This window comes from Haemorhous mexicanus, chromosome 7 (assembly GCF_027477595.1).
Source record: "Haemorhous mexicanus isolate bHaeMex1 chromosome 7, bHaeMex1.pri, whole genome shotgun sequence".
NCBI classification, from domain to species: domain Eukaryota; kingdom Metazoa; phylum Chordata; class Aves; order Passeriformes; family Fringillidae; genus Haemorhous; species Haemorhous mexicanus.
The window spans coordinates 27,182,236-27,205,304 of NC_082347.1; the positions used below are offsets into that span (position 1 = coordinate 27,182,236).

The 23,069-nt window shown below is 38.2% G+C and overlaps 1 protein-coding gene across 4 annotated transcripts in view; it reads left to right on the forward strand.

The window, feature by feature from the left end:
* Window positions 1-80: 80 nt before the first annotated feature.
* Window positions 81-23,069, forward strand: part of CPEB3 (cytoplasmic polyadenylation element binding protein 3) — a 78,525-nt gene continuing 55,536 nt past the window's right edge. The window contains exons 1-2 of one of the 4 annotated variants that reach the window (XM_059851656.1): window positions 81-210; window positions 8,202-9,109. In XM_059851656.1, the coding sequence (XP_059707639.1) occupies window positions 153-210; window positions 8,202-9,109 (966 nt within the window). In that variant the 5' untranslated portion in view covers window positions 81-152. Of the gene's footprint in view, window positions 211-7,836; window positions 7,974-8,201; window positions 9,110-23,069 lie in introns of those variants that run through there. The other 3 variants (XM_059851655.1, XM_059851659.1, XM_059851660.1) reach the window with 3 other exon arrangements.

The following is a 23,069-nucleotide window of genomic DNA, read 5'->3' on the forward strand; positions in this document are numbered from 1 at the left end:
GAGCCCGTGCCCGGAGCGCCGGGAGCGCTGGGAGCTGTAGTCCTGCTGTAGTCCCGCCGCGGTCCCATCGCAGTCCTGCCGCCGCTGGGAGCTGTAGTCCCGCCGCCGGCGCGGGTTTAAAGGTCCGGCGGGGCGCTCCCCCTGCCCTGCCCATGTCTCTCCTCGCCGCCGCCGTCGCGCAGTCGCTGCCCGGCTCCGCGCGCGGGGCAGGTACGGGAGCGCGGCGGGGTGGCCGAGCGGGGTCTGCGGGGGGAAGGTCCGCGCCCGGCGGCTGCCGCCCCTCCTGCCGCCCCCTCACGGGTGGAGGGACGGAGGGAGGGAAGGGAGGAGGGAGAGGCTGGGCCGCCTGCTCTGCCCCCTCTCCGCTCCCGCAGGGACCCCCTCGGGTAGCAGCATCTCCCGTTCCCTCCCCTGCCGAACAGGTGCAGGCGGCCCCCGCCTCTGCTCGGCCGCCGGGCCCCGACCTGCCCTCAGGGCGGACGGACCCTGCCGGGTGCCAGCCCCGACCGGGCTGCCCAGAAAGGAAGGGAAATGAATCCGTTCAGTGGTGGTGTTGTCGATGACAAGGACAAGCGCCCTTGTAAGTGGCACTTGGTGCTCGATGGAGGCCCGGTGACCACTGGTTTCTATGTGCAAGTGGGGTGAGGGATGGCACGGCCGGTGGTAATGGCAAAGCTCTTTTTTGTTGGTGTGCTTCCAAATGGGGAAAAAAAAATCCTTCTAAGGTGCTCTTGGAATTTGTTGTATGTTCAGAAGTCAAGTTAGAGCATCACAATCTGGAAAACTGGAATTTTAGAAGCTGAAGAGCCTTTATAGAGCAAAGAGGTGGATAGTATCTGGAAAGAAGTTGCCTTTCCAATTACCTCCACCATGGGTGTTTGTCTCCTGCCTTCACGTCGTGCTCCTGAAGCAAAGGCAGTAGCCTGCCAGAGGCTGTTGTGACATGACAGATTCTTGGAAAGTTTAGTTAGTATAAATCAGCTTTTAATTTTCCTTTTTAGGTTATATTTTTAAAGAATAGTGCTTATTTGCTATATGAAACTAGTTCCTCTACCTTGCGTAAATTACACTGCAGTTGCTGTTCAAGGTTGCAATTTACAGGGCCAAGCCCTGGGTGCAGCTGTGCAGCTGCATCAACCTAGAGCTGTTCTTGGCTGAGATCAAGCTTTTGCATGTACGTGACAACAGACATCAGGTGGACTAGGAAGGCAAGTTTAGGGACTATACCAGATTCTTTGACTGTGCTGCCTTAGCTAGGGACAAATCAGTCTGGACAAATCAGTCTGGTTTTGAAAGTCTTAGGGGAAAGAAAAGTGTTGTCAAAATGTAAGTAAAGTACTTGGACTTGTAAGCAGTATTATGTGCATAATAGTTAGGGTGTTGTTTATTTTCTAATTGCTACAAATATCATAAAGAGGAATGCTGAAGTATTTACAGAGTTGTAAATGTTCCTTACAAGAGGTATAGAAACAGATAGGAAGAAGGCATTGACATCCTCTCCCAGAAAATATATTTTGTTCTTATTTTTGGGATCATAAAATTCAGTGTTGCTACCACTGCTGAGGAGTGTTGGATGTACAGTGGCCTGAGTAAACCACATGGGCATGACCTCCTGGAAGAGATCCTGATACACACTGTCCCAATTACAGCTGTCCGTGGCATGTAAGAGCAGTATTGGATATCAAGAGTTTCTGGTTCCTATTCTTGGTCTGGACTAAGCTCATTGCCTATTGGCCAGCACATTGAGCAGCTAGGCTAGCCTAGCTTAGGTTTTTTATATTTATTCTCAAGTGTTACAAATTGAAAGAGGGAAGCAGGTTTTATTTCTAGGAATATATGGTTTGTGTAGTTTCTGTATTTTTGCTTTGGTGTTGAAAGGATATGCTGGTTGCCTGCCATTTATGATAAAGGTCATAGTGGCTAATAATAGCTGTGAAGAATATTTACCTGGAGAAATGGAACTAGAACCCAGGATCACTTGGCTACCATTTGAGGCTATAGAACTATCTGTAACAAAGGTGGCTAATTTGCTCTACCACTGGTAAAGGAAGGTATGACAAGACTGGAATGGACAAAACTTGAATATCAGGTCAAATAGTGAACACTCAGTAAGTTTGGACATTTTTTAATTTTAATTTAAATTTTTCCAAACATGAAAAATAAAAATGTAATAGGATACATAAAAGCATAATTGGACAGGCTTTAGTGGTTTCAAACTAAAAGATGGTAGATTTGGATCGAACATAAGGAACACATCTTTTACTTTGAGGTGGTAAAGCACTGACACAGGCAGTCCAGAGAGAGGGTGGATTCCTTATCCCTGGAAACAGTTAAGGTCAGGTTAAGCAACCTGATCTGGTTGAAGACATCCTTCATTGCAGGGAGGTTGGACTAGAGGAGCTTTGAAGGTCCCTTACAACCCAAAGCATTCTATAAAGGTAGACCCCTTAACATCCCATAAATAGCTTAGAGATTCTGAAATCCAAAATTGATTTGTGAAAACTGTTGGCCAGCTTGGGTATGTGTTCTTTTTCTGCTCCTTCCAGAATCAAAGTGTGATCCCAAAATACATATATAACTAACTGGTTTTAAATTTGTTAAAACCCGCTTCCTTACTCCTTGATAGAACAAGAATTGTCATTTTATCCTTCTCTATTCTCCTTAGCAAGACTGGATATGCAGCTGCTCTGTTTAAATGCTTGCTTTATTCTCCCTTCAGTCTCTTCCTTCACTCTCCCTCATCCCCCTTTTCTCTTAATTTTCTTTCCGCTTTTTGTTCTTTATGCTTCCTTCTTTGCATTGGCAATTTCCACTGTAAATCTCAGATTGCCTCTTGCATTTTGTTTTCATTTTTAAACTATTGCTTCCTATATCATTCCTTAATAGATCCTTCTTTGTTTCTTCCTTCCATTTCTCTGATGTTCACTGCACTCTGCCTCGCTCTGTCGTCTCTTACCTGCACTGGGCAGTGAGTAGTTGCATTTGAGCAGAGACAACTCTCCTGGGAGCAGGCTCTGTTTGGCCAGAGCAGAGTGAGGGAAAGTGGCTGCTCTTCCTGGAGCTTTGCCAGGGCTCAGCTCCCAGACACTGACTGGAGGTAGCAGCCATTTTAAGTAAATTAAGTAAAACTGCGCAGTTGAAGGCAAGTACAGAACTTAATGAAAATCACCAAATATAAGGTGATTTAGGGCTTAAAATAGAGCCCTAAAATTGGCTGTTGGATTTACTACAAAATATAAACTTTAAAAAATACAAAATGGTTTGATAACAAATTTATACAGATTTAAGCTTAATAAAGAAGTTGACAAGCAAGTACTGAAAGAATTACATGGAGGTAGATTGAATATATATGTATATATGACTATTCCAGTGTGGCCTGGAAAAGAGGACAAATATGGAAAGAGCTGTACCTTAATATGGTTCTTCTGACCTGGCAGTATTAAAACTGTAGAAATTATTCATTGTTTACAACAAAGCTAAGTAACCTGACAATATAGGAATATTCTATTTTGGCAAATCTAAATGTTATCTGCTATGATAGCAATATATAAAATTAAATCAAAAGATCAGTTAGGTAGTTAGTTTTCATTTACTTGGTTCCATTTTTTAAAAGAAAGTAGCCCTCAATTAGTCTAAAGTGAAACTAATTTAAGTCGAAAAACATGTTTCTACAATAAAACTTGGGGTTTTTTCAGTACTGTAACACTTCATTTTAACCTTCAACCTAGTTGGAATAGTCACTTTCTGTCAAAAAGACTAGCATGGTTTGTTAGTCACAGGAGGCTTTAAGAGGCTTAAATTGCTTCATAATGAATTGCTTAAAATAAAAATACACTTTATACAATGTTAATTGAATTAACTTGGCTTATTTTGGGCCTTTCTTACATTTGTTTCTTTGGAATTGGCCCAGGTCAAGTAATTCATATACCAGATTGAATTAAGCTCTTGTGTTCTGATTCAGCTGTCGTTACTATCTTTTAACTTCCAGTTATGAGGGAGTTGGTTGCTAGAAACAAAAAAAAAAATTGTTCTAGTGGCTAGTAGATCAAAAACTGTCTTTATATCTTGATTTTCTTTGTTTCTGGAGTGCTTTTCCTTATTCTAATGATTGATCTATCTAGTGAAACTGTCTCCTGGGAAGAACTGACAGAAACAGTGCAGTCCCTTGCATGTGGATCCTCAAATCATCTAAAAAGCAAAAACCCACAAGTAAATAGGGACATAAAGGAGGGGCATAGAATGCCTAGAGCCAGCCCTGTGAGAGGCGGGATAGTTCACTGAGTTAAGCATTTTCTATTGCTGTAAGAAAACAGTTCTGCTGCCTTTAATGATTCAGAGTAGCACAAACAGGTTAGAGCAAGTGTTGAGAAACTCTTAATTACAGAGTTGATGTAGGGCAGGCAGACCATACAGTCCAACATAAACAAGAGTGCAGAAAGCAGAGACGTAAATGTTAGAACAACTCACTTTCAACTGCCCTAATTTATCTTTCTCAGCTTTAGTCATCTCTCTTTCATGCACAAAGCTATGCATATTTCATCCTTGCAAAATCAGCCTGCACTTTTATTAAACACTGTTATTTTCACACTTCTGATTTCAACGATGTATTTCCTTATGAGCATTACTATTTGGTCTGAATAATTAGTATTATGAATTACCCAGAATAAATATGCAGAATAATTCATGGACTAGTGCAAAACAGAGCACCAAGTGCCAGTGAATGAAATTCTCAAAATTTTACCCGACCTACAGTAGTGATCACTATATAAATATCTTATGAGAGAAACTCCTGTCAGGCTGTGTATTGATGTGGAAGCTGGAGATATGTAGATTGTGGGTAGTGAAAGGGAGGGAGGTGAAGTGTGGCACCACCATATACAGAATAGATGGAATGTCAAATAGTAACATTCATACCTTGATTTTCTTCAGAGCAGCTTTTTTTTTTTTTTTTTTTTTTTTTTTTTTTTTTTTTTGTGGAATTTTCAGTGTAGTAACAGCTCAGTAATAAAAAAGTTGTAACTTGAAAATTGGAAACTATTCAAATAGTACAACTTTTCACCTATGTACTGATTTTGATTTATTTTAAAATTTTCCTACTTGACCTGTTTGTATTTGAGTTTCAGACTATATTTAGAAATTATGACATGATTATTTAATATATTCTTCAGCTAAGCAACATGGCACGATTTCCTTTGTAATAGCTGTAAACTTTATAGCTGGTATGAGCTTATAATTAATTTCTTCTGCTAGGAGTTTGTAACGGAAGTGTGGAAATACTGGAACTATTTCTTTGTCTAGCAGTTGTTCTGAATAGGTGGCTATTTGATCTGGCTTCTAAATCAGACTATTTAAAAGCTCATATTTAGTTAGCCACTTTCAGCTCAGTCTGACAGATATTTCCTCAGAGCTGATGATTCAGATTGCAGCAGTTCTCCCTGGGAAGAGGGAGTGTGCATATATCTTTTTTCCCTTTCGAGCTCTCTTCCTTTCAGGAAGCAGCAGTGAAATGCTGTCTATCGGTAAGACTTCAAACCCCATGATTCCTTGGGAGAGCATGCGCTGAAAGCTTCCAGTTGTCAAAGTGCTTTTGCCACACTGGTCGACTATTTGAAATATACCAAACCCGAAAGAAGAAAATAAATATACTGTCCTTTTGTTGATCTTTAAATACAGAAAATCCAAAGGTAACTGTTCCTTAACCATTTCTGTGTTGGCTGCGTGGGTTTCTGCATGCAAATAGATCTGGCATTGCTATGGGGATATAGATTTCCTGTACTGGATTGAAAATTTGTACAAATACTTACACCAAATAATCAAGAGTACTGCATACTAGTCCCACATTAGACATTGGCTGGCCTGTCTTTCAAAGTAATTTATTAACCAGTATTTTTTTTATTTGGACTGGCTTCATTCATTAAAGGAAGGTCTTGACCTTGACAAGAGGGTTGAACGGTGCAGTGATTTTTGCCTTTAAGAAGCAATATGGAAGGGAATATGAATCACAGTCCTTAGGATAAAGTTCAAAACCAGCTAGCTAAGTCAAGGTACATATTTGAAGCAACTGCTGTACTAGCCACTATAGATAACCTGGTGACTAACTAATTTAAATATAACTTTATTGACGACAGAATTTTAACATTTCAGCTGCTATGTTTTTCTCTAAATGTATTTTTATACTGATAGGTCAGACCCAGGGGAGAGGGATACACATAATCCTTTTCTCCCTCTGATGTGGAGTCATCAGTAGTTTTATGTAGCCTTAGGAGTAATAGTGATGTGGGTAGAAGTGAAGCTAATGGAAAGTTACACAGACAGAGCTTGGTGTATTGTGCTTTACTGCAGTATTGCTTTAAAATGCCTTGCAAGGTTTTCTGCACTCCCAGCAGCAGCAGCAGCAGCGCTGCCTGGAACAGATGCAATGGTTTACCCCGTCCTTAGGAGCTTAATGCTGTCTCACAGCATGGTCTGCTCAGGAAGCCTTGCTGCTCGTTTTACATACTGAACTGGTAAATCAGGGGGAGCATAAGCAGTAACTTACTAGATACCAGAAACCTCTCCTGGAATTCATTTTAATTAGAATGTGTGTGCATGCCTCAGAAGATATTTAAAGGAAAGAACAAAAAATGTAAGATAAACCTGGACCATTTGATGTTAGAAAGGACAGTTTCACACTTTGCCACCTTTCTTAAACAGTTAATTGATTTGGCTTTACATTGTTACATTACAAAAACAATCCTAAAAAAATGCAGTCTTAGGCATGTAAATGCCATAGGATTAACTCAATAGCAATGCATTTAGATATTCAGCAATGGCCATCTTTGCCATAGTTACTCAATTAAAGTAAGTGATTTGGGGCTCATTTAAAATACTTTTGAGATTTAGAATTATATCCTCAATTGACCAAAAGCCTGCAAAATATGGAGATTCCTGTTGTGATTTTATACAATTGCTGTTCATTGATGTCTGTATTGTATTAGTACTATTGGGTCTCAAAATTATAAAATTACATGATCTGCCCTGTTTTATATGGAACACCTTTTTAGCAGATATAAGCCTCAACCATTCCACATACATTTCCTTTCTGAAGTTTAAACTTATGTATTGATTTAGCAAATAATTTGCATCGCTAGTCTTTGTCTTGTGCATATAAAGATGATTTTCAACATGCAGCATGTCTATATTGTAAATATTTCGATTTTCGCTGGTTTTATATTTCATTTGAAAGCATTAGAAAGATCATGGTCTATTTATACCTCCCCGGTCTGCTGATTTTGACCTTACGGTTTTCTAATGGAGAAATCACCGATGATTTCATATGTATGTGTATAAATAGAGCGGGTATGTATATAAATAGAGCGAGTAGATAGCTATACCTTCAAGTAAAGGACTGCTTTGATGTAAAATAGCATTTTACGCGGAGAGATCGTAAGGTCACCGAAGGCAAATCTGACACCCATCGGTGGCTTTGTACGCGGAGTGTCTCCGCCCCCCGGCCCCCCTTCCCGGCTGTGCCATCGCCTCGGCTGCCCGGAGCCGGCGCGGGCTGGGCGCAGGGAGCGGGCAGGAAGCGATTGTGCAGCGAGGAGCCGCTCCCGTATCAGCGAGCGTCCCTGTGCGCCTTGGCTCTGATAAACCTCAGTCATTGCGAGCTTGCTTGTTAATTAAGGAAAATCGGTACCCGGCTCCTTTAAAGGTCCCCTAATAGAAAAGGGGGTGGAGAAGAGCGAAGACTGGTGTCTTTTTAACCTTGCTGAAGGACGCAGCAGTATTTATTGACGTATGCAAATAACCAGGGGGAGGAGGTGGAGGAGGAGGGTGCTTGGAAAAACAGGAACCAGAATCAGTTTCTCATTGCAGGGTGAGAGCTCTGAGTTCCGGTGTAAGAGAAAAGAGACGTGGCGAAATTGCTGTATATCTCTGCCCTATAAGCACATCTCTTATTTAGACTGAAGGGAAACAAGGCATCAAAAAGGGTGAAGCATCTTAAAAAATATTTTAAGGGCAATCTAGCACGATCAAAGGTTACATATTCCTAAATGGGGGAGGGGGAAGATTACGGGTTTGCCTTGCAATATGCTGTAGCATAGTACTAGCAATAGGACGAGATTTTTGGCTGGCAAATGATTAAAACAGACTGGCTTGTGGTATGAATGACAATGTTAATAATCTGTCTTTGTGGTTTTTTTCCCCTACTGTTTCAGCTGCGCAAACCATGCAGGATGATTTACTGATGGACAAAAGCAAAGCCCAGCCCCAGCAGCAGCGGCAGCAGCAGCAGCAGCAAGATCCAAACTCAGCAGAAGCCCCCTCTACACCCATCTCGTCGGAGACACCCAAATCAGAAGACAACAGTTCAGTGACTAGTATCGGCACATCGGCTCCTTCCCAAAATAGCAAGGAGAAGATGCAGATGGAGTCTCCCATTTTGCCTGGCTTGAGCTTTCACCAGCCTCAACAAGAACCTGCAGCCGGCACCTCCTTATCTCCCTCGTTTGGCAGCACCTGGTCTACAGGGACCACAAACACGGTGGATGATAGCTTTTTCCAAGGGATTACTCCAGTCAATGGGACAATGCTTTTCCAGAATTTTCCACACCATGTCAACCCTGTATTTGGTGGCACTTTCTCACCTCAGATTGGCCTAGCTCAGACTCAACACCACCAACATCAGCAGCAGCAGCAGCAAGCTCAGCAGCAGCAGCAGCGGAGGTCACCTGTGAGTCCTAACCAGGCACCTTTCGCCCAGAGAAATGCTGCTTACAGCCATCAGCCCATCATGACCAGCAAACCGTCTTCCTCCTCTGCCTCTTCTTCTTCCTCCTCCAGCTGGAATAACCATCAAAACGCAGCTTGGAGTACACCTTCCAACCCTTGGGGTGGGCTGCAGGCTGGTAGGGACCCTCGAAGGGCAGTTGGAGTGGGGGTTGGCGTGGGTGTGGGAGTCGGCGTGCCCTCCCCCCTCAATCCCATTTCACCCCTTAAAAAACCCTTCTCCAGCAATGTCATTGCCCCTCCGAAGTTCCCACGGGCTGCACCCTTAACCCCCAAATCCTGGATGGAAGACAACGCGTTCAGGACGGACAATGGCAACAATCTGTTGCCTTTTCAGGTAAATGACTACACGCACCTTCTGCATGATGACAGCTATCACAGATTTCTGTTTTTTGTAGGGCTGTGTTTCGTGTTACTGTTCTGAGTGGCATCTCCATAATTCATGTTTTCACTAAATAGTCACCTTACATGGGAGAAGTGGGGTTGAACCTAGGGAGTGCATACACAAAGATTTCCAATTCTAGCTTAAGTTTTAAAATCTCATTTTTCTTGTAACTTACTGTTAAATGTGGTGTATGGGGATTTTTGTTGTTGTTTTTTGCTCTTTTTTTAGTATCTAAAAGGCCTTCATGAAAAACAGGTTCGGCAGACTACGTTCCCTTGGTGCTGTGTTAGAATTTTTTTTCCTATTCTCCCATATGTGAGAAAGCTGAGATGTTGAAATTGCTGGTTCAGTTTTCTAACTGGGCTGTTAATTTTAACCAAAGATGCTTCTTGACCTGAAATTCAGTTAATTATTTTATCACCATTGCAATAACTAATTGTCCTTATGTTGTGGTGGGATTTAACGGGGAATCCGTTCACATAAGGCATCCATATGAAAAGCTGTGTACATCTAATACGTCCACCCTGCTGTTATATTCACAGTGGACGTTTAGAATACATCTCGAAGCAGCGTGGGTGTGTATGGAAAGAGTGGCGTATCTGTCCTTTCCAGTAAGGAAATGCCTAATACAATTGACATGACTTAGAAATGGCAGGAAAGTATTGTATAAAATAAACCATTTTATGCTGTTCAGAATATTTGCAGAGAAAAGAGACAATAGGACACGACCTTCAGAGCCATATTGCAATGGAGTCTATTTACTAGCTACATAGCTCTGAAATATTTAAAGCTGCAGTGCCCTTCACTGTTTTTTTTTTAAATCTATGACGACAAAGCAGATCAATTGCAGCTGAAACTGGGCCAAATGGAAGATTTGCAATTTTAATGCAGAATGAGACCTGTCATGGTGTGAAATCCATTTTAAGTTGGAAAAAAGCAGAGCTTGCACTTGCAGTTATATCTATACTAAGTGAAGTGAATCTCAGACCTTTTCTAGGTTAGCTGTTTTGGTGTCCAACAAGTCAAAATTTTCTGCTTTGAAATACAGTTAAATCATTCATATATGTTTGCTCTTTAGGTAGTTGTTTTCTCAAGAAAGTATGACCTCTCAAACATCTTGAACTTATCAGTTTGATAAGACTAGCATTTAGATTGACACCTAGTTTTAGAAACACAGTAAAAACCGAAATCAAACATGCATCCCCACCCCCATTATTTTAGGAGACTGTTGAAGTAAAATATATGCACTTTCCAGTCCTTTTCAGAGGACATCTTATAGTCAGCCCTGAAATTTCATTTTGCTGCTTCATTCTGTTTAAAGGGAGAGTCGCAAATTTTTTATTGGCTGCCCTAAATGAAGGTGGAGTGGCTTCTGGTGAGCTGCTGGTTAATGTCTCTGAAGCACTGAAGGCTGGAGGAAGATTACACTTTAGACACAATATGCCTGCTGTAAATACTATGTTGCACAGAGCACAGCGCCATAAAAGCTAATAGCTCCCAGTCATTTTTTAGGAGTGGGAAATGTGTTTCAATTTACAAGTATTCTGAATTGTCTACATGTAAGACATTACAAATCTTGGTATATTTCAATTAGTAGTGAAAACAACAGTAAATGGTCTTATTTCTGCGGTTTGGTTAGTGAGATACATCTTTAATGAATACAGAACTTTATTATTGTGACTGTAAATTGTCAGAAATTAAACTGGCAGATATTTACTCATCACAAGGAAAAAACTAGTTAACTGCTTTTAAAGAAAAGTTATTTTGATTTGGAAATTAAGGTTTCAAAAAACCTAAAGTATTAGCCAATATGTAAATTGGAAACTTGTTTTCTTCTCTGTGGATTTAACCTGGTATTTTCATGTTCAACTGAAAGCAAATGCGTAGGCTATTCTCAGCACCAGCTGGTATAACAGTCTGATTTCAGAGACTCAGAACACTTCTATTTTTTTTTTCCTATTAGGCTCCTTTTTTTTTTTAATACAAGCTGCTGAATTTTGCTTATTAAAAATTGTAATCTAGGTTACTGTTGATTGCTGCTATACTTAACAAAATGCCAAAGACATCTTGAAACCATACTGTTGGTAGGAGGCAACTGTTTAGTTGCACTGATAAAAATAAAATTCAAATTTATCTAAGAGTTGAATATTTGCTGCCAAGGTTCTGTTGTCTTTTTTCTTCTTCCCCCCACCCCTAAATTGGGCAAAATGTTGACACAGTAAGTTCTGCTTGTCAGCATTATCAAGTAGTTCTGGCAGGTTTATCCGTTTACATCTGCCACCCTCCGTAACTGTGTGGTTTTGAGCAACTTTAGAAATACCTCCAGTAAACTTCTTAGCAACACACTTATGCACATTAGCAAGTTCTTTGTGTTAACCTGTTATTTTATGTTGGGATTATTAGGCTTTCTAAGAAAGAAGAAAGCTATTAATATGTTCACTATTTGAAATAACATCAGGGAGAGCCGTTTTGTAGTTCAGGTCTTTGCAGTGATCACAAATTTTGATCAGAAAAGATCTGTAACTGAGATTTGTTAATATGAAGATAGTTGATACTCAGCTATTGATATATTTTGTTCTAGGAAAAAATGTTCAATTTGAAAATATTTCTCTTAAGACATGTATGTAAAGCGATATGCTACATATTTTCATTCCTTAATTTGAGTAATTCTTTAGTGCATGTTATATGTCAAAACCAATTGGTGTCTGTCCCAAGGAGTTGTGCTGCAGAAGATATCAGAATATTTAAAATATGACTTGGTGGGAACTCTGCTGGTGTTTGCCTTATGATTGGTGTGGAAAGGCCGCTAAAATACCTTGAGGGACACTACATTCTTACACTTACTGGGAAAAGTCAATTGCAATGTATATATTTAAAAAATGGAGATAGAAAGTTGATAGTTGAAACGAAAAAAGTGATCAGTCTGGAGTGAAATGTAATGTAGCAAGTAAGAGTTGGAGATGAGATTATGGGAGCAGGTGTGGAACTGGGCCAGAGAGGAAATACAAAAACATGGCCAGTTTGTTCTTCTGAATATTTTTTGGCTTCTGAGTGGTTCAGGTGCAGGGTCTCTGACTGTCTGCTTGTCGTGTGGCAAGCAGTCGTATTTGCTATTATGTTAGGTGATCCTCAGCTCTGGCATTTGAGGCTGGCATTAACTGATTGTCCCTGGGACGCCGTTCTCCCGGCACTGGCTCAGTCCCATTTTCCAACAGAGTGGTGGGGCTTGTACAGAACTGTTGTCATCTCCTGCTTCTCTTTCCCTTTACTTGTCTCAGGTAAATGGTGTATTTCTTTTGGCTTTGGACCATGTGAAGATATTGGGACACAGCTTGTGGGGTTAGGAGGATTGATAGTGCCTGAAATAGACCCTTGGAGGCAAGGATAAGAAATTCTCTTTGCAGGGAAGATAAAGAATTAAATGTTTGTAGACCAGTATTCTAATTAGGTGTGTCTACCTTGTGGATTTGTAATTATAGCAGCACTGTAACAATTTTCCAGAAACTGTGCTGAGTTTTGCCATTTTCCAAGTAATGTTCTTTAGAAACAAAAAATGCATTGCAGTTTGTGCTCTGAAGATTCTGGCATGCATCAAACCATTCTTGGCAGCTTTACTGATAAATATTTCTCTAGCTGAAATAAAAAAGGTGATGTTTATCGTGTATAAAGATAGTTTTAACATGCTATCTTTTGCAGGGAGACTGAGAAAGGATTTTTGGGGAAGTGTTTTGGTGTGGTGTTTTTTTCTTCATTGTTTTCAATTGGAATTAGTCTGGACCAGATAAAGTTCTGTGTTTATGAGTAAAGGAGTTTTACTGGCTGATACACTCTGGTGATTAATTTTAAAAACCTTTTTTAAATCTAGAAGGTTTTTTCAGTCAGAAGTAGTTGAATGCAACTATGTAATAAGTCTATTTAAAGAATAATTTTTAAAACATTGTATTTCTTTAGTCTAAATTTGTCATTCGGGGCTCTGGCTTCTTGGCATGGTAAATGTCTGCATGTTCAAATTAACTAAAACATAGTAATGGTACAAGGAAAAAGAAGCACATGACTGTTTTATATTCAAAGTATGATGGTTGAGCACTGATTACATATTGATCAGAGTTTTGATTTTAAGTAATCAATCATAGTTAATCTGTCAGAGTTAGTAAAGGTAGAGCAAAGGTCTGAGTTTAGTAGGCAACTGATGTTCTGATTAACTCTGTACATAGACAGGACTTCCTTAAAAACATTAATGGTATTAATATCAAACAGGGAATCAACAATTTTGTCTTAAAAATTTGATAGAGGATTTATCTGTCTTTGAGAGGAACAGTAGAAGGGAAGGGGAAGAGCATAGAGTTCATTTTGCTATTTCCTTTCTTGGATCATCTCTCCCAGTTTTCATCTATTTGCCTAGACTGCTTTTGTGAAAGGAATGTAAGAGGAAGAGAGACCTGGAAAAGCAGTGTTTTCAGGTTCCAGTGGTTCTTCAAGGAAAAAAAGAGTTTGCTGAGTGAATGATGAATATTTCCATTTGTTAGCAGTTGGTAAAATAGGTCTCCTTTCATGAAGGTCACTCAGGAGTAATTTCTAGCAGACCTATACTAAGGGGAAGCTAAAATCTAGCACTGTTTAGCCTAAAGTTCAAAAGTGATCTTACCTTAAACAGAACACATCTGAATTTTGCTTCTAGTCTAGACTTCACAGTTTTTAGGCTATTGTAATATCTTATATGTTCTGTACCTAAATTTAGGGTAGCACTGCCATGTTCTGTTTCTTTTTTTTTTTTTTTAATCTAATTTTTCCATGTTTCACAAAAACATTACTTTTAAGCAGTTGTTAGAATGCTGCACACACTGGTACTAACCAGTTGTCTCAGTAGTTAGAAGAATGTAAAATTTTTGTATATAGAATTACATCTTCATTTGTGTAATCATTTTATTATTATGTGTAAATTTTAGAATTTTAAAAATGCAAGTTGAGAAAAGTCACAGAAACTTTGCTTGTGTTTGTTCAGACTTGGTCAACATTTTAATTTCCTTAAGTTTCAGTTACATGATTCTGTCTTTTCCTACAAGCTACGAGTAGATTTGTAAATCACAATTAATTGATGTCTTCCTTTTCCTCCTTGTTGTGGAGAAGTGGCTTTGTCCCTTTATTGCATGTTTCTCAAGCTCATTCCAGAGATAGAGTTGTCAATTTTTCTAAGATCCTACAGGAGAGAAGCACTGTGACAATCAGGATAGATCCTGTTCTGCTTTGTCACAACAGTGTTAGAAGGGATGATGTGAAATCCATTCTACAGAGGTAAATAAGGCTCACAGAGTTTGGGAAATGAATTTCTTCTCAATGCTCAATCTGAGAAGACTAAAAAATCATAGTTTTTTTCTGAAATATTTAGAAAATAGGTCTTTGAACACAGAACATCCTCTGCAGTCTCTTAAGTTTGCTGTTTGTGTGAATCTCAAATTAGGCATGAAAAATTGAAGACAACAAATTGGTTCCTGTGAAAATTTTCAGCTCGTGCTACATAGCAAATACTCAGGAATTAAGAATTTTTCATCAGGGAAGAGAAAAGAAGCAAAATATTTGATTGCTTTGATGCCAACTTTTCCTTCAACTGTGTACATTTTTCTCTGTGCATCTTCAAGATTCTGGAGAATTACTCCTGCTCTTCCTAATTATTTTTTTCAGTTTGTGAGAATTTGCTACATTTTTCTTTTAAATTCCTGGAGTCTAAATAAACTACTTAAGCAAAACCACAGATTCTGTTGCATGTTAGAATGATAAACTTCACATGATTGATCACCCAAGTTAAGAAGCTTTTGATCAACTCTATAGTTCTTTGTTCTTGGTTTTACAAAGTTAATGAAAATTATGTGTACAGAGCACTGTCAATAGGTGTCAGTGGGCATGGCCCATTTTCTTTGTGTTATTCACCCTTGAACTGTTCAGCTGCTTTCAAACATCTATTTCTTCCTGTTCCTGAATTTTGATTCTTTTTTTCAATGAGGCTTCTCATTTGAGTTGGCCTCCCCTATTCCACTTTCTGTGTCAAAGCTTCAGGTTACAGAGGAAAGCCCAATAAATCCCTCTAGTTGTGCTCACTTAGTCCTGTGCAAAATTAATAGCATGAGGGCTTTTAAAAGTAGGTTTAATCAGATTCAGGGAGAATGGAATTTTCAGAAATACTGGCTAGAAGTTCTGAATTCTAGAAATTTAGACATTTTAACCAAGTGATAAGTTAGTCTGAACATGCAGACCTGATTTCTTTCCCTGTGCCCAAACCGAGCTTAGAAAATCTATGACTTGGGATGGATTTTCACACGGATTGACAAAGAACCACTTCTGACATAAATGAGAAAAGCATTCATTATGGCTTTTTCATGGACTTTTTTTATATGACTTTGTCATAGTCATAAATGGATGTTCTGGTGAAATTCACCTTTCCGATGTAAAATTATTGTGAAGGTGCTCAGCTTAAAAAGATTCATCCTAAAAAGTTATTTTTGGCAACACTGTAGGCAACTTAAAGCTGATCATTTAATGAGAAATGTCAGACAACAAAGAAATTCACCCACCAAAGCTCTCTGGGTTTTATTCTCTGAGTGAGGCTCTTTTTTGCAAGTAAGACTCATTTCCTAAAGAAAATCTTTGGAATTGTAGCTTCTTCTCAAAATTGCTGAATTAAACAGAGCAAACATTTTCCTTTAAAACACTTGAGTGGTTAAATATTGTTTTGGATTAAATGAAAATTTCCTAATTCCTTGTTGAAAGTTGCTGCTTCATTCTGCTGAACTATTTTGCTTTGTGAAAGAGATGTGTTAAAAGCATTAATGAATTAACATGGAGGTAGCTAGTGTTACTCCCATTTACTACATGACCTTAACATTTGTAAAGGGTTAACAAATTATTTATGTATTAACTGGTTGTTAGCATGTTAACAGATGGCTTATAAGCAAATCTAATGTCATCTATTGATGTGCTTAGCAAATGTTAAGGTGTGTAATAACCAAGTGTGTAAAATGTTTATTGCAACACTTTGTGGGTTTGATTTTTTTTTAAAAATTACTTATAAAGATAACTTCTAGTTTTAAATATGATGCCCACAACAGTCTGACCTAATTATTTCACCTCACTAAAGAATTCTCTTGCTCATGTATTCTCTCCAGGATCATATTGTTTCTTTCTATGACAATAGAAAAAAAATTGAGAACAGTGAGACCTCTGACAGTAACTGAAAGGGTTTTTCTTAAAACTCACAAAGCCTGAAGTAGCAGCTGACTGTGTAGCAGGAAGACTAAGAACAAGAGAGCAGAGGAAACAAAAGTCAGGAACAAGAAAAAGTAGGACTTTTATAGTACAGAATGGAAGGGGAGCTCTGGCATTTTCAAATATGGCAATGCAGCATGACAATATGCCCATGGACTTTCTGCAGATGAGAATTTCTGCAAAAAAAATCTTGAAAAGTTTGGACCAGATTCAACATTTAGTGGTAAGGGTCCTCAGGTGGGTGGCTCCTGCTACTTTTGGCTGCTAATAAGTGAAGTTGTACTTGTGACTTCTGAGTAAAAATAAAATCAGCCATAATTCTCAGCAGATTTTACAGGTGATGTTTTGATGCAAGTTTCTGCAGACAGTCTCACCTCCCTTGTCTAAACAGAAACACACTTCTGACATGATTTTACAAAGTAGTAGATAACTTATATAACATTTTTTTCTTGCTAGGCAAGGGAGAAGTCCTGCTGTTGTGTATGCCATTCAAAACTGCTTGAAAATGGATTGTAGTAAATTTTACAGGTTTCTTTAAAAGCTTCACTTTTGTATAGGAACTGGAAAGTTTTCTTGCAAATTATTTTGCTTGCACAGTAGCTTTGTTTGAATATAAACTTGAACTGGTGAATGTCTCAAAATATAGCTCAGTCCTTGGCTCCACTGGACATGTAGAGCAAGGAAAATTAATTTAAAAGGACAAACACAATGGAAAGAACTTTTTTTACGAGTACAGGCATGCATACAACCTACAATTTTTACTCATGACATTTGTATTTGTGGTTTATAATTGTCAAGAAATCAACTAAAAAACTCCTGCATTTTTATGTGTCACTCTCACTGATTGATGAGGTCCTACTTTATGGTGAAGATTGAATTCTTGAGGTCATGACCTAGTAGTTAGTGCTATTAAATATCAGTCTGCTTTGCTGCAGGTCTTCAGCTCTTTTTGTACGATGAGCTTATCTCTTCTGGGTTGATGATGTCTTGTAAATATTATTATTATGTTTCTACTTTAATAACCAACATTACTCATTTCAAGTGTCTCAAGTGATCTCAATGAAACTGGTCTCAAGATTTGCCCTTGAGAAACTGCATTATTCACACTTCTTTAGCAGATTCTGTTGAGCACTAGCAGTTCTTTCCAGTTTCGACATTTTCTTTCTTACCTCAATTGCACTGGTTACTTTTTTGTCTCCATTTATGTGGTTACTTTGCCTGTAGCAGCATGTGAAACGCTCTGTGGAAGTCCTTGTTAGATCAGCCATATCCTATTCTTTCAAGAAGCAGGAATCACCTTTTCCAAGGTATTGTGTCAATAATGCATAATGCTACATTATTTCTGCACTGTGCTTCGTAAGAGACAAAATCCTTGAATTTCAGTCATAAAAACTAGAAATAGTGTTTGTCTTCTATAGTTTCAAATCCTGCTTCAGTTATTGCAGTTCTTTCATTTTTATTTTGCTGGTCAGATGTACACAGTGCTGACATGGTGAGTTGGACTAGCTTTAGTGGTTCCACTGAAGGCCTTACTGACTCTGGCTCCTTTTGATTACGATGTTGCCATGCTCCTCATCAGTTACTGAGTTGGATAGATGATATTGCTTTCTCTTACTATTTATCTGTCTTCTCTGTTTACCCTTGTTTACCTGGTTTTCCTCTATGAATGTGAAGAGCAGTTATGGAGGCTACATTATTTTCTCCTGACTTCTGGTGTTTTAAATTTTTTTTTTTTTCTGTTTCTTACTAAACTTTTTCTAGACATTTGTTGTCCATGGTATTCATGCCAACTTTCTTACAATTTCCCTGAATATATGTAAGTGGCTGAACATCCTGGTTCTTTCCTTGTAGCAATATTTTCTTAAGGTGCCTGTCAGTTTTTATTACCCAGTGCAAAAAAAAAAAAGAACGAAAAAGGAGAATTCTCTTGCAAATCAGGTAGGCTTTTATCTCAAGACATTTTTCATGTCTGGAGCAATCTTTACTAAATTTGCCATGTGCTAATCAGTTTAGCTCTTATGATGTAAAAGGAAAGTGCTTTTCCTGCTTGTATGAATATGGTTTTCAATTTCTGCATAAAGAAGGTTTCCTTTTGGTTAATTGGCTGTTCACACTTGTACTTGTGTCTTGTAAGTGATTTCCAAATTATTTTAATTAAATCCAAATGTGCAGCAGTAATTTGAATGCATAACACCTACCTGACAACACAACTGCTCATGGCCTCTTCTTATCTAAGGGGAAGAATTTTTTTATTCTGGTTATTTTAAAGAATTTTAACGTGAGTGTTCGGGCATTTTATATTAGTTATTCTTTTCCTCATATCCTCTATGCCTTTAAGACCCTTAGGCAATAAAATATGGAAGTATGCATAGCATGATTCAGTTACTATTTTAATATATTATCATGTGAAGGTAATATATTTAACAAATTAATTCTCAATTTGTTATTAAATTGAACTTTTTTTTCATATGTGGGATGATTCAGTACTTGCCACTGAAAAAATTCCTTTATTTATAAAATTTAATCTGAAATGGAATTGCTTGCATATAGTTGATCTGAAGAGTTGCTTCTAATTAAAACATCATTTTGGACTGGGATTTTTTTGCTCTGCTTCTGTCCTTCCTTCCTCTGAGTGGAGCTTGATGTTACAAGTGTTCTTTGGATTGCTGCTGTCTTCTGTTTCCTGTTTCCTGCCTGTTCAGTTGCATATATGCAGCCTTTGGTAATTTTGCTGATGATCAAATACGTAATAGCAAATATTTTGTAATTAGAGTTTCTGACATAATGACACTGCAGGAAGAGGTTTGCCTGGTATCTCACTGGCTATACAGGAGTCTTCAACTCATGTTTAGAAGTAGGTGCACAGCTTGAGAAAGCCTGTAGTTCTGTTTTCCTTACATGAAGGTGTCTGAGGCAGTTTGGGATTCTGTGATTGATTATGTCCTTGATAAAGTCCCAGGATGGACAGGAGTTGCTACCTGATTATTCTCAGTCCCCTTAGGAAGAATGTGATAGAGTGGGTTGTTGTGTGCCACAATTTATCATGCATATTCATCATGCTATATAATGGTATAAAGTTAGGATTTGGGTAGCTCACATGAGTAATTGGTAAGTAATTAGTAATTAAAAGCATATTGCAACTAATAGGTTAAAATTTTTCTTTAAATCCTGCTGGATGCAAAGTGACATCACACTGCAAAGGTGACATCACCTCCTTGTCTTCTCTGGGAGATGTTTTTAGTTTGCTGCTTTAGGCATATGAGTTATTGGAGAATAGCCCCAGTTTCCCCCCAGGCCTTAGGAACAACGATCCCCACTGTACCATTTCCTCTTCTGAAATGGAGCATGACTGTCCTCTCTTAAGTTCTCCAGACCTGTAGGTGAGGATTTTGTCCTGTGTGAGCAGATGAAATGTGGTATCTCTCTTTTGTTGAAATAGCTACTGGAGTTCTGACACCTACAAGATTTTTGTTAGGAGGCACAATTTCCTGAGCACAACAGAAATGGAACAGGAATGTGACATGGAATATGCCAGTTAGATGTTATGTTTGTCACATTTTTCTTAAAAGCACAATGATTTACGGTGAGAGACAATGTTTTATTTGTCATCAGGCTTAAACATTTCAGTGACACTTTTTTTTTCCTCTTACCAATATATTCCTTGTCACTGATGATCAGTAACTGTAGACAAAACCACTGTTTCAGAGAAATCCTTGAGTCTCCTTTGCTTGGTGGCCATAGTAAATGAAGCTACTGGGCAGTGGTGCTCAGAGATCTGTTTGACAGCGATTACTTGTGTTCTTTTCTATCTCCCATTTTGTCTCATTATGTTATCATACCACAGACAGACTGTAAATATTTGCGACAACAGCTTCCTTATACAACATGCCTCTTCTGTCTTTTACATTCTGTGGTCCAGCCTGCAAAGTGGAATTATTCAGCTGTAGCACCTTCTCCTTTGTATCTCTGCAGTGCTTTCATTTTGTGATTTGAGGTTTGCACTTGTGCTGATTTGTCTGGCAAGGAGTTCTTAGGTCAATGTTACTTTTTCCTTGCTATGGGACACAGGCAACATTCTACTGAACAGAGAGGTAGAAGCCGAAAGGTAACTTATCAGTGCTGAACTCATGCACAGCAGGCCAATGAACTGGTTAAATTATGTCATTTTAATAGCTCAAGGGTATAATGAATGGGCTTGTAAATTCTGCCGCTGACATATTTTTTTTTTCCACTTGCTTGTTTTTGTGAATTGATGGTCATCTTGGGTGTAACTACTTTAATCCTATATTTTACAAGTGTTAGAACTGTTTGTTACTGGAATCAGTCACCATAATAGAAAGTGGATACATCAGCTTTTTGAGATGCATTCAGCAGCAGGACTGATGAGCAGATTTTTATCTAAAGCATCACATTGAACAAAATATGACTAAACATAAATCCTGTTACTGAGTGTTCAGTCAGTTGTACTGTCTGCAGATCATTCCCTACAGTAGTGTAATGGCTGTAAAAAGAATAGATGTTTTGTTGATTCTTCTGATTTTTTTTTAGTTTGTTGTTGTAGGGGTTTTGTTTGGGTTTTTTAAATATGTTGTTCAATTGCTTTCGTGGCAAAAGATGATGCTTGAAATATTAATTGTGTTATATGATCATATTTCTGTTTGTGAAGATGGAAGCAAGGTAAAAGATGGTGTTCCCCATTGGAGCATTTGACTCTTGGTGCTTGGCTGTCCCTGAATAGAGAAATAACACTAGTGATCACGTAAATAGTAGGCTTGGCATATTATAAAAATGTGTATTGGAAGAAGAACTAAGTTATCAGCTGTTTTTAGGAAAATGCAGTGTAAATTGAATTACTTTCTTCCCCTGTTTGGCAAGCAAATATAGAATATTCAGGAACTTGACAGGATAGTCAAGTTTAGTGAGTGTGATGCCAAGTCTTATAGCTATAAAGACTGAACTTTCTTCATATATTTTGAACATGTACATTAAGGGTGTGCAAAAAGGGAATCTCAACTGTGAAGTAAAGGGACATTTGAACAAAATAATATAACTAATTTTATTAGTTTTTGTAATTCTGTAATGCTGATTGTGATTGCATCTCTTCATATTTCTGTGCTTTTTTAGTTAATCTGAAAATAAAAATTACAAACATTTCATTAAAAAATTTTAGAACTCAGAATTTATAAGCTGTTAAAGTTTGAATACAACTTTGCCTTTCTTTCTGGAGAAATTGCTTGAGTAGGTCAAGTTTTCAAGGCTTTTGGATTCAATCTGAGTTCTTGCATGTTAACTATGAAAGTTTATATAACACAGACAAGGTGACTAAATACCAACTAGAGTTTTGAACTACTATTTTTTCAAATTACACAGAATTGTTTCCATAATATTTATACAGTTAGATATTGTTGTATATGTGTATTAGTCTTCCTTATTTTTCTTCGAAGCCTTCTAAATAGGCTTTAAAAAACTCACCTTTTGCGCAGTGAACTTCTGAACACCTATGAAAATAAAATGTGCTACAGTTGGTAATCTTGGAAAAAAACAAATATATAAGAAGTTGATGTGTTTTGTGCACATTCCATGAGCAACAATAACGTAAGAAAACATTCCCTAGTTTGTTCCAGTAAAGGAACACAATAAATCCACCTTAGTTTACTGCTACACAAAATTAACTGGAAAGGTAAAAAAGAAAGTGGAATTCAAATAAAATTCCATTAAGACTTGGTGTTAGTAGTTATACCTCATTATGGGCATAGACAAATTTACCCTATTGTTCTATCCTACCTACATTTTATGTCTTATTTGTTTTGGTTTGTTTTGTTTTTTATTAAATCCAATATAAGGAAGAATTACTGAAATTTCTGGTTGTTCTAGTTCTGTGTGTATCTGGGTTGTCTGTCATGTTGGCAGCATTCCAGCACCAAGCTGCAAAGGAAGTATGACTTGCTATTTACAATTTTTAAAATTCTTTTGTACAGTGATAATTTTACTTTACCATGTGACCATATTCCCCAGATTTCCTGTATTTTGAAAGACTTTTTTTTAACTTCTCTGAGAATGCAAGTGGGCTTGCATCCCACCTGAAGCTGTGAGAAGTGAAGGACTGCCCAGCAAGCCTTTAGAGCGTGCTGGATGTGATCATTCATGTGCATCATCATCATGTTAAGCATGTTCCAAGCTAAACTTGAGAATACTTTTTTTTTTAATTTGCTGTTGTTGGTTTTGCTGTTTTGAATTGAGATACTGAAACAAGACAAACTTGTTTTCCTTGTGTTCTTAGTAATTACCTGTGCTGCAGGTGCTAGAACAGAGTGAGCAAGCCCTGTTTGAAACAGTGCTGGCACTTTACCCTGCGTTTATTCAAAGCTGTGCTTCCATTGACTTCAGCTTTTGTTGGCAATGCTTGGCAATCCTGTCCAGCCAAATCCAGGTTTATGGATAAATAAAATAACACAGCAGTGACCCCTGTGAAGAAGTTTGCATTGATAAGAAAGTTGTTTAAGCCATAAGAGTTCTAGCTGTTCCCTAGATCTCATTGTTCTGATAAAAATACTACCTGTAATGTCGCAGGCTCTGATGACTCCTGGGAGCCTCACTGGAGTTGTGGTGTTCTGGAAACAGTTAATGTTTCTGTGAGTCGAAGCCATCTTGTTGC